Below are 11,468 nucleotides of genomic sequence, written 5' to 3'. Positions count from 1 at the left end.
TAGTGATGTGTCATAATGTTAAGACAGGAAGTGATAGGATAGGACTCACGCTTACCATCTTAAATCTTAGGGACATTCAACTCTATGGACAGTTTTATGTGAGACTTTTGCTGGGCCTGAATTTCTGCTGCCATGCATGCTTTGCAGTCATGTATACCTGTGTGATATGGATATAAAACATTTTGATATAATAGGATTTCATTTCACAGAGGCAGATCTTTCTGTGAAGAGTTGTACAGCAGAATATATGTCTCACAGTTTCAGCTTTTCGTTAGGCTTTTGGTTTCTCAATTGTGGCAGTTTCGATATGTAACAGACATCTGAAACCAGCCTTTCTTTATGACTGTTTTCTTTCTTTAGTACTTCCTCAGTCTGGTGGGGGTGGGGAAGTACAGAAGACACAGGATGACACTGAAACAGTGAGAGATTTCTGATGCCTTGGGAAGGAGCCTTGATTCTCTCAGGGAGAATGCAGTGACTGGGTCATCCCATTCCACTGCACACTGCTTGAGAAGAGGAGGGATAGCAGCTCAACGTGCCTTCTGGATTTAAGAAGCTGAAGGCATGTCTCTTCCCCGACAACTGCGAGAAAAGAGGTAACATGTCTGTCCTTCCTCACTCCTCCCCAAAAGCCTCCATGTAACCACTGCAGTCTGTTTCCTTAATTTTGATACAGACTTTCTTGACAGCTTCCAAAATATTAGGCTTCTCAGTGTAAAGCAGATAGCTTATTAAGTTGGAGTGGACTTTCTTCTTCCTTTCCCAGCAGGAATATTAATCATGTAGGACAATAGTGGGTCGTTGTCCTCTTTATAGCTGCAAATAGAGTTTCCTTATCACTGAGGCTCATGATATGAATGTTTGTGATATAACTAATTATATCTCCTGATCTCCATAACCACATCCCTCTTCACAGTAAGTGGTGGTACTTATGGTGCTGTGGGTGGTGCTGATTCATGTCATTTTCCTTGTACAACCAGATATTGTAAGACATTACATCATTACTTTAGCCTTCCAGATGGGCTCTCCATTTTGGAAGCAATCTGCTTGGGATACTCTGATGGCAGAACTGCCATGTTTTTGTGGAATCAGAAAATATGACATTAAATCAGTGTGACATTTCCTAGATGATCTTTTTTTACAGTTTCTCTTCTGCCTCCAGATTTTTTACTTAGGCGTTAATATAAATAGCACTATAGCAACATGATGTAAGGCTGAGGCAAAGGTGAATTTGTGTTCTTCTTGTCAAAGATATTGTGCCAAGGAAAAGATCCCAGAGGAAAATGACCTGCCAATCCATGTTTTGCTATTGTGTGGAGAAATGATGTGTGAATGATACGTGAATCTGGTCATATGGCTGCTCTTTGGGCATTCCTTTGGGAATCTTTACTTCTCTCTTGCTTCAGATACAATCTGTCCATCTTCAGTTTTAAGGAGATGTAAAAATAATTCTAATGATGCCCATAATCACTTCCTTCATACAGTTTTGATATTTTCAAACAAGTATCTTTGTATTTTCTTTGTGTTATCTGTTCTGCTTGTGAAGTCTTGTTGTACCTAGCCATTCTTTTTCCAAAGATCTTTTTCTTTAAAATTCTTCTTCTTTACTGTGATGGTTACAAAAATATTGACAACCTTTTGACAGCTGGTGCAGAACCACTAGTTATGAAGTAGTGCATTATTATATCTTTGTTTCTTTGCATTTTCTTATTTGTTTTTTTTTTCCTTCTGTTGTTTCTTGCCTTATAATGTACATTGTGTATCATATACAGTGTAAGGTTTTTAAGTCACCTTTGTGCCAGAATTGTTTACTATTCCCTATAGTAATGTACTTAATAATAGCATAAATTATGGTGTGTAATTATCTCCTTAGAATAAAGTATACTGCTCCAAAAGTGTTTATTCTGAGTCTACTAGACACTGTAGGAGTAGTTAAGAATGCATTCACAGTTGATTTCCTTTTTCAGGAAAAGCTTACGAACTCAAGAATTTCCATTTATAGTGCTATTACTCTTATGAGATCAGAAGCACTAGGGCTGATTTTCAGGCTTAACGAGGCCTACAACTGCCGCTAACTTCTGATAAAGTAACAGAAGCTTAACATCTCAAGATCAGACCTCTAGAGAAAGAGAATGACACCAAGAGTTCTAGCTTCTTGGTTTTGACACTTAACAATGTGAAACAACCATGTATCTTTAATATCTATGGCACAGAGACTTCCAGAGACCAACGCCTGTTTGAGTAACCTATGTCTTTTGTTCTTGCTTCACAGTGACTTTGACCAGCTTCCAGATGATGTGCCTGTTTCAGCTAACATTGCAGACATTGAAGAGAAGAAAGGCTTTACTAATTATTTTGTAAGAAAGGAGGATGATCTTGTCACTATATGCCCTCAGCTGTGACTGGCTTGACTGTGGAAAATAAGAGGCAGTTAACCTGGTGTAGTTGCTTTTTGGCATGAATGGTTCTCTGCTGACAGGTTCTCGAGAGTTTCTATTTTCTGGAACAAAAGTTATGCTGTCACAGATATGGTCCAAAAATTTATTCTCTGGGTGAACCTGACAGAAATATATCTATATTGCTTGTTTTCTCCTCTTACCTATACCTATTTCTTCCCTGTTAGAGAGCTGTGACCTTGGTGAGGGAAGTGGAAAAAATCAAAGAGGGAGAGAGGAGGGGATTGGCTCCGTTTTCCATGGCACTGGCAAATTAGAAAACTTTCATCTCCACAGAGGCTAATATATCTTTGATATCACATTTAGATCAGATAATGAGTTATGCAAGTACACAAAAGAAGGAAATAATGGGGAAAAGCATTAAAATGTTTTCTGAAAAAGGGTTTTGGATAAGACCAGCTCAGTCTAACTTTTGCAAAGTATGCTGTTTTTGCTGGAGACACTGCTCATAAAGTTTTGCCGCCGAAGCAAGCAAGTTTTACTTTTGAATATATGATGTTTAGTTGCTCTCTGTTTATATCTGCTGAAGGATCTGGCTGCAACATGACCCAAAGGTCAGTACATGGGAATCAGGAGTTGCCTTACAGCAAAGTAGTTTTGGGGAGAGATATGAAATAATGTAGCGGTCAGAGAGGGCATTAGATGTCAGAGGACATTTTGTTTCTGGCCTTGATTTTGGTCAGAATATATAGACCAGAAATTATAAATAACATTACATACTTCAAAGTCAGAGGAAATATGAATTGTCTCAACTCTGAAAATCTATTCCTTTAGATGCCTACCTAGAGATTTAGATGTCCTAAGCATCCTACCACAAAACATTATCTTTGATTCCTTCATGTCTTCATTTATTTATATTTCAAATTAGAGTGTTTGCATTTACCTCCCTAATATATTTTGTCAGTTCTGAGAGAAGAAGATATGTGAGAGTAAAGTAGAACCTAGTCCTTTCGGGTTTCCTTGTAAGATTACCTCTTCTTAGTGGTATCTACTGACAGGATGAGAGGCAATAGGCACAAAACAAAACCCTGGAAATTCTGCCTGAGCAAAAGAAAACACTTCTTCACTGTGAGGTTGATTAAGCACTAGAACAGGTTGCCCAGAGAGGTTGTAAAGTCTTCATCTTTTAAGAGGGGATATTGTGAAAGATAACCTCCAGAGGTCCCTTCTAAGCTCAGGTATTCTGTGATTTCCTGTGATTTGGTGATACTGTGAATATGTGATAGAAAGCAGCCACAGAGACATGATCCATCAGCAACTTAGATTTTATACATGCGATTGTCTGGTGCTATCTTCTTATTTTCTAGTACTTGAGTATTTAGATACTTAACTGAAGGCTTATTTTTGACTTTGCCCCTAAGACAATATTCTCACCAGCGAGATACTGATGTTATGTTCCTACTGTATGCCTCACTTTCATTTTGTAAATCTTGAAAAATATGAACATTAGTCTGAATCCTTCTTCTCTGTTTCAGATGTTTGTCATTGAAGTGAAGATTAAAGGTGGCAGCAGATATCTGATTTTCCGACGCTACCGTCAGTTCTATGCCCTTCATGCCAAACTAGAGGAGAGATATGGGGCAGAGAGCAAAAATAGCCCTTTTACCTGCACACTCCCCATGCTTCCAGGTAAGCTGTTAATTCAAAATCTGCATGTGAGTAGTAGTTTTCTCAGTCCCTACCTCTCCTAAACATGATCACATTGGAAGAATGCAGGACTACAGCAGTGACAAGGAACTAGTTCACAGCCAAGTAAGATGGGAAGCAAAGTCAAGGTGCATAAGCTGTCCGTCCACACATGGTAAAGCCCATTTCAGAACCTGAAATCCATTATAAAATAACTATTTTCCTGGAGATCCAGGACTTCAACCTTCTCCATATTGCTTCATTTTTATGACAAACTCTTTTTTATTTTTATTTTTTCCTTCAGTAACTGTCGCTGGTTTTATGCTTTCCAGGGAAGGTTTATGTTGGGGCCAAAAAGGAGATTGCTGAGAACAGGATCCCTATTCTAAATGCCTACATGAAGGTAAAGATTCATTTTAACATAGAGATTGATCTGAGCATTCCAGATAGTTAGCTTGCTAAATCAACTCAGATAAATATTATCAATCACTCTAGTCTTGGATATACGCTTATCTCTATTGCATTGTCCTCCATAAAAGGGTGTCAACACTGTGAGCACTGAATGTGCCCCTAAGGAGTAGGAAAGCGGAGTGGGCTTCTAGATACACCTACTTTGAAGTGGAGACACAGCCAGTAACATCAGGGAAAGATTTTTTTTTGTATATGGATTATCTAGCTCTGACTTTAAGCCAGTAACTGTCTGAAGCTTTCCACAACTCGCTGACACAGTCTTTTGCTACTTAAGGCTACCTTCTCTTCTTGTAGACATTCATACTCCAAAGGGAAACACAAGGAGCAATTTACTTCTGCATTAATTTAGGGACACAAATAGTAAAGTGATCCATTAGCCAGCTTCAGGGGTAAATAGGAGAAACTATTACTGTTCAACCTTGTCCTGCTGACTGTGAAGGAGAATATGGATATTTCTAGCAGTGATGAATATCCTTCATGATCCTATAGGTCAGCGAGGTATATGTGTTACACATGCAAATAAACAGAGAATTAGTCTCTCCCACTGTAATCACTCTGCTTCTTACTTGCTCTTGGCACAGAACCTACTCTGCCTACCCATTTGGGTGTTGATGGATGAAGAGGTGCGGCTGTTCTTCTACCACTCAACCTTTGATAGTGAACAGGTGCCTAAGAGACTGAGACGGCTTCGCCCACGGACACGCCGAGTGTAAGTGATTGACATGTTTTTTCGTCACTGCTTGGTATAGGAGATGCTCTCCAGTTTTGTGGGCAAAGGGAGCTGATAATCACCACTGTGTATCCCATATGGATCCTTGAAGTCCTAGAGGTTACCTTTGGGGTAGGGTGAAAACTGGGTATTTTTTCTTTTCAGTAATGTATATTTATTTAAAGTATGTGTGGTGTTTGCATTAAAGGGAAATTCCAAACTGAAGTTGTAGCTTCCTTTTCAAAAAATGTTTCTAAGCGCTGCCTGTTGACAATTATTTGTGTCAATATTTATCAAAAGGCAACATGCAGAGCATACAGTTCAAACTTAAGGGTATAGACTTGTAGTGCTGAAGTCAATGTGAGTTTTAGCACTGCATTCAGTGAGATCTGACTGAAACACTAAATGAAAATGAGCACTTCATTTGTTCCTGTTCTTTGTCTAAGTAGGGGCCTCTCTTACTTAGCAGTATTGGAGTCCCCTGGAAAACTGCTAAGTCTGCTTCATTACCCTTCATGCATTAATTCTCCTTTGAACATACCAAAAAGGGACTCACTTTTTGCATAGCTCAAACACTGCAAAAAGTGCATGTGTATATAAATCCCTAAATGTATGTGTGATGGCAGACTTTGAACTGAATGCCACAAATGTTCAAAAAAGGAGACCTAGAAGGCAGATTGGGATTCTGAGCAGTGTTGTGGAAGGAAGGCCCAGGCTACTGCCTATGTTGAAAATTCCATCTGTTCTCAGCAGCAGACGTCAGATTGCTGCTGCTCTGTATGGAAACTGAGAGAACTAGGACAATGTGGTTGTATCTATGTTCATTTACTTCAGTGCTGCACACAGATTCTCACGCACTGCTTCTCTGTGGCTTTGCCTGCTTCTTGTGATAATGAAAATGCAGAGAGTGCATTGACTGTGTGGTATTTCTGATGAGTAGAGAGAGGCATTTACTTCCATTTTGTCTTCTTTTTTCAGTAAAAGTGTTTCACTCCAACTACCTATTTCTGATCGCACAGCAGCTCCACGGGCAGAGGTGAGTATTATGTGCAATCCGCAACAATGTAGGAGATTAAACTCAGTCAGGTAAAGTAGGGAAAGAGAAATCAGCACAGGAAAGCAATAGCTTTTTAACAATAGGGAATGAAGCAAAGGATGGGGAAAAAAAAAACCCAAAAAACCCTAATTCCTCCTTACCTTAGTAATTGGAAGATCCATTATGAATTCAGAATGACAGGAGGTTCAAGACTAAGAGTTAGGCAGAAGTTACTGTCAAAAAGTCCACACTTATATCCACACATAAATCTAAAGCAAACACAAGTTTCAGTTTCATTGACTTTAGCATATGTTTGAAAGCTTTGCTGGTGAGGTATGCTGTCTTGGTATTAAGCACATACGAAACTGTCTTGAAAGGAGCCCACGTCTGAGTAGAGACTTAATTTCTGGAACATACGATTTTTTCTTGTAAGGTTATTAAAAAAAATGAATTTTATTTTTGTATACACTGATGATGACTGGTCTTGCTTTACTGGTAATTCTTGAGTTTTATCTGTCTTTTTGTTAGTATTTATTATACATACCTTATTATACATACCACAGATTTTTAATAGGTGAAAAAAGGCTTTTGAAGGAGTTATTTGTAAAGGTATCAACGTCTAGCAAGCCAGGAGTCACTGTCAATTTTTTATTAGGAAAACTCTAAGGAAAGCTTTTATAAAGCGCTCAATTTTGACATTAATTAGACCAAAAGAACCATCTCACCACAGAATAAGGGACATCTTCTGGTGTTTGCTTTTCTGAGAGTGTTTGACTGGCTACTATGTTCTTTAAAACAATGGTTAAAAAGATTTTTTTTGACAACTCATCCACTTTTAATTATTAAATAATAGCTTGTTAAGGTTGTTAAGCTTGTTAATAACTTGTAAACACATGCTTATCTCCCTTTATTTACCTGAAGGGGGCATCTAAGTTCTATTTTAACCATATGACAATCTCCCAGACTTCCCCATATCTCTCAGTTCAGCATATAGGTCTGAATTTTGGATGACTAGTTATCCTTAAATGATGACACAACTCTCCTGTAACTTTTTAAGTCTCTTTGTGACATATTGTAGCAAATCTGAAGTATGTAGAACTGCAGCGAGAAATAATATAATTTGGGAAGGGCTTCAGGGCTTCGCGTTGTCCAGTTTCAAATTGACACTTGCCTTTACTTCTGTTGACTAACTTGCTTTTTTGTGCTTTCACCTTCTTTATATTCAACTGTTAATCAGTGTCCTGCCAGTTGAAGAATCCAAGCATGCAGCATTTTCAGAGACATATTTATACAACTGATTTTGCCACTTCTTCAAAGCTTTATTTCCTAAACTGAACAGGAGAAGAAATTGTGAGGACTGCAGACTACAGTGCTGTATATGATCTTACCTCAGAAATAGATCTGTAGTGACAGTGTGTGCATTATCCTGCTCGTTTATGCTCTCTGTATGCAGCAAAGGACAGAAGCAGCAAGGCAGATTCACTTCTGTAATTTCATGAATTAATAATTTTAGAGTTATTACTTTTCTTAGGCCCTGTTTGATTTTTCTGGAACCAATAAACTGGAACTAAGCTTTAAGAAGGGAGACTTGATTTATCTACTCAGCAGAATAAACAAAGATTGGTTGGAGGTAAGACTGCAATAAGAATACTGAATTATTATCATACTTTGAAATATATGATAGGAAGTGATTGTTTTAGTCCTTAATATCTGTCGCCTTCTTTCAAAGAGCAACTGTATCATAATCAGGCATTACTGTGAGGGAAATGTAATCGACTCTAAGTTTAAATTCATTTCCCTCTTTGATGGTTTTTAGATTATAAATTTCCTGTCCTCTATTCTTTGGTTTTCTTTTGCATTTGCTTCTGCCAGAATGTTCCTTTTTTTTTTTTTTTTTTAAGCAGTTAGATTGCAGAAATGGCCACAGAAAAGAAAAGAGCTGAAAACTCTATTTTAGAGATTAATAGGTTTCTTGCCTTAAGGTACTTCATGCTTAATACCACAAAACACGTCAGCCTGATTATAGAGAACTTGGGCAACAGAGCAATGTTCTGAAAAAGGATGAGGAAAACATGCTGTGTGCTTGCTGATATGATATCTCTACTCGCTCAAACACCACAGCTTTCCTTGGTAACCATTTGACTTTCATATTTTGCATATTGTTTTAATATCCCATCATATGACTATCCACTAGTCACCATTTGACTATCCAATCTTATGATCTTGTTGCAGAGATGATATCAGGTGACTTCCATATTTTTTTTTGTTTCTTTTCTTTATAAAGCAGAAAATGTATGATTATTGTTTCCATGAAAATTAATTTATGATTGTAATATGTAGCTAAAATAGCATTTTTTCCCTCTATTTCTAATGCTTCCTATCATTCCAGGGAACGGTTCATAGTACTACTGGAATTTTCCCCTGTGCTTTTGTGAAGATCATAAAAGATTTACCACAGCAGGAAGATACAGTTAACAGAGTACGCTGTTATTACCATGAGGAGACAGTGAGCACCATCAGGTAATAAGAAATGGTCTTCTAGGTTACTGCCAATGTGATGATGATACTTCTCTTTTCATGATATGTGATGATAATTTTGTTTGTTCTTGTTACAGGGATATCTTGGTGGAAGAGGATCTGAGTAGCATTCCATTATTCAAAGATCTAATGAAATTAGTAAGGTACAGGGCAAGGAGAGAGTTTAATTTTAATATCACTCCAGACTTGTGTCATGTTCTTTCCTGTCCTAGCTTTCCTATGTTCTATGCATTCCATCTGGCCATCACCATGTTTTGGGTATGAAACATTTTTGAACCATCCTGAATAAATATTTGTACTTTGATTTGGCCTAGGGCCAACTGTGCAGATGCTAATCTGCATTTGGACTGCCAGCAAGTGCTGAATGCCACATGTTTCCAAGTCAACTCTGTTAGGTAGAATTCAGTATCTGTTTTGTTTTTGTTTTTTTTTTTTTTTTTACTCTAAGACTAGAGCCATGTTCCCAAGTTACCTTTTGTGTAATATGCTTTGGAATGCAGGATACCATCATATAGTGTCTGTGGATCATTAAGCTAGTGTTGAACATTAAAACATTAGAGCGTTAAATATTAGTAACAGAGGATTTTTCGCAACATTCTTCATTACTTAGCCTGACCTCCCCTTAAAGAAAACAAGCATAATCTTAGACACAACACAAAGTGAATGTGGCTATATGATTCTACCGCTAGCTCTGCATCAAGAACAGAGAGACACCCAAACCTTAGTGTGGTTCTGGCAGGATTACTTAGATTTACAAGATACTATTTACCATGCAGTACCTTACATGCATCCTTCTATTGCTAGGAATGAACCCCTTTCTTCTCTACCAGGCAGGAGTTTGACCAAGATGACATTGTTTTGAATTATCGGGACCTTGATGGTGATCTGATTCGGCTGCTTTCTGATCAGGATGTTGAACTCATGGTTTCTCAGAGCAGAAGGAAGCCTGCTGAAAAGCGTATCTTCCCTTGGAAGTTGCACATCACTCACAAGGATGACTTGAGTGTCTACAACACTAATCCAGGAATAGGTGCTATTCCAACTGTAATAGCAACACGACCACTATAGAGCGATGTTTCAGTGGGTAGCTTCTGTGATTTCCCTCTGCAGATGATTTCCTTTAACAAGAGTTTGAGGTGAGCTTGAAAAAAACAACATTTAATAATGCAGTACTTTTCAATGTAAATTCTATAGCTAGTTAGCTTCTTCAGATTTTCAGCTCTCCTGTGTAATAGAGATATCTACTTGAGGACCAGAGAAACTAGGGAGCAGAAAAGTAAAATCACTGGCCATTCATAAAGCAAGGCAATGTTAGCCTGAAATAGAGGTCTGGTGATGTTCTAATCTTCAAGACCTTTTTAATTTTCTCTCCTACACAAACTTATTTGCTCAGCATGTCTTCATAAGGTTTTTTTTTTCTTTTTCTAGTTCTGCTACTCCTGCTCTTCACTTGCAGGAGTGAATGTTTGCTTGCTAATGCTTATGAATTCAGAATTATTTTTATAATCTGGGTGTCTGACTTGGCATTCAGAGTTTTTTACGAAAGCAGCAAGAACACTTTCCCTTATTTCAGTGAAGAAATCACAGCCAGGCTTTGCTTTCATCTTTTTACTGGGCAATATTTTAAATTCTGTACATTAAACACAGTTCAAATGCAGTGTACTCATACACTTCTTATAACTGTGCAGAGTATTTATTTCCACATTCTGGGATAATTTTTGTGATGCCTATCCAAATAACAATTTCTTCTCCACTTCTCTCTTTTTCTGCTTTCTGATACTGTACCACAAAGCAGAAATAACAATAAGTTACTGTATCAGATTCTTCCATAAGTAAAGGTATAGTTTACTTATTTTATCAATCTATTCAAATGTTTATTCTCATGGTAAAATAATTCATTCTTCTTATTTTTTTGAAAATAAGTTGATTTTGAAGAGTTTGAATGGTATATTTTCAGCCTTCCTTAAACACAGAATTGGTTATTAATAAAAGACCTTGCAATTGTTTCTTTAATGATCATGCAGTCAAAAATATTTCCTTCCTGAGCAAATTTTCTTCAGCTTGTAGGTCTTAATCATATTATGTATGTTTTACATGAATTGTATCATACCTAGAATGCTATATTATAAAAATACCATGCAGTCATATAATAAGGATATCATGTGTAAGGATATCATCATATATAGCTACAATCAGCAAAAAGGAGGAATTAAAGGAGGTTTCAAATACCATGCTTCTGATTCAACTGTTTTTGTGATGTTAAGATGTTAACTTACACATCCACTTTTTAAGAAATATTTGTCATACTGAAAAAAAGGGAAGATCGATGTTTCTGAAGATAATAAATTCAGTTTTCTAACCAGGCACAAATAGTTCACCACTCCATAGACTGGCAAAGTAATGTTTTGGGGTTTTTTTCTTTGTTTGTTTGTTTCTTAGATGTTACCTGTTATGCTACCAGGTAGCTATATTTTCAAAAACAAGCAAACAAACAAACAAAACAAGTAAATATGACTTATCCCTTAAACTTTGGTGCTTTTTTCCTGATTTGTGTACATAAGTTTATGTATCTAAACTTTAATAGTCTATTGTATTGGAAATAAAGAGGGTTTATATTTAAAGATATACTTTG

General features: G+C 37.2%; 1 protein-coding gene across 1 annotated transcript; it reads left to right on the top strand.

The window, feature by feature from the left end:
* Positions 1–402: 402 nt before the first annotated feature.
* NCF4 (neutrophil cytosolic factor 4) lies at positions 403–10,172 on the top strand. Its single transcript, XM_010212995.2, has 10 exons — positions 403–596; positions 2,273–2,357; positions 3,932–4,085; positions 4,415–4,485; positions 5,135–5,262; positions 6,241–6,298; positions 7,830–7,928; positions 8,688–8,818; positions 8,914–8,979; positions 9,667–10,172. The coding sequence occupies exons 1-10, from the start codon at positions 565–567 to the stop codon at positions 9,902–9,904; spliced, it is 1,062 nt and encodes a 353-aa protein (XP_010211297.2). The 5' UTR covers positions 403–564; the 3' UTR covers positions 9,905–10,172.
* The last annotated feature ends 1,296 nt before the right edge of the window (positions 10,173–11,468 follow it).

This window comes from Tinamus guttatus, unplaced genomic scaffold (genome assembly GCF_059628265.1).
Source record: "Tinamus guttatus ecotype Peru unplaced genomic scaffold, ASM5962826v1 Tinamus_guttatus_pri_ptg000439l, whole genome shotgun sequence".
NCBI classification, from domain to species: domain Eukaryota; kingdom Metazoa; phylum Chordata; class Aves; order Tinamiformes; family Tinamidae; genus Tinamus; species Tinamus guttatus.
Note: the sequence above shows the minus strand (reverse complement) of the source record. Positions and strands in the feature narration are given on the sequence as shown.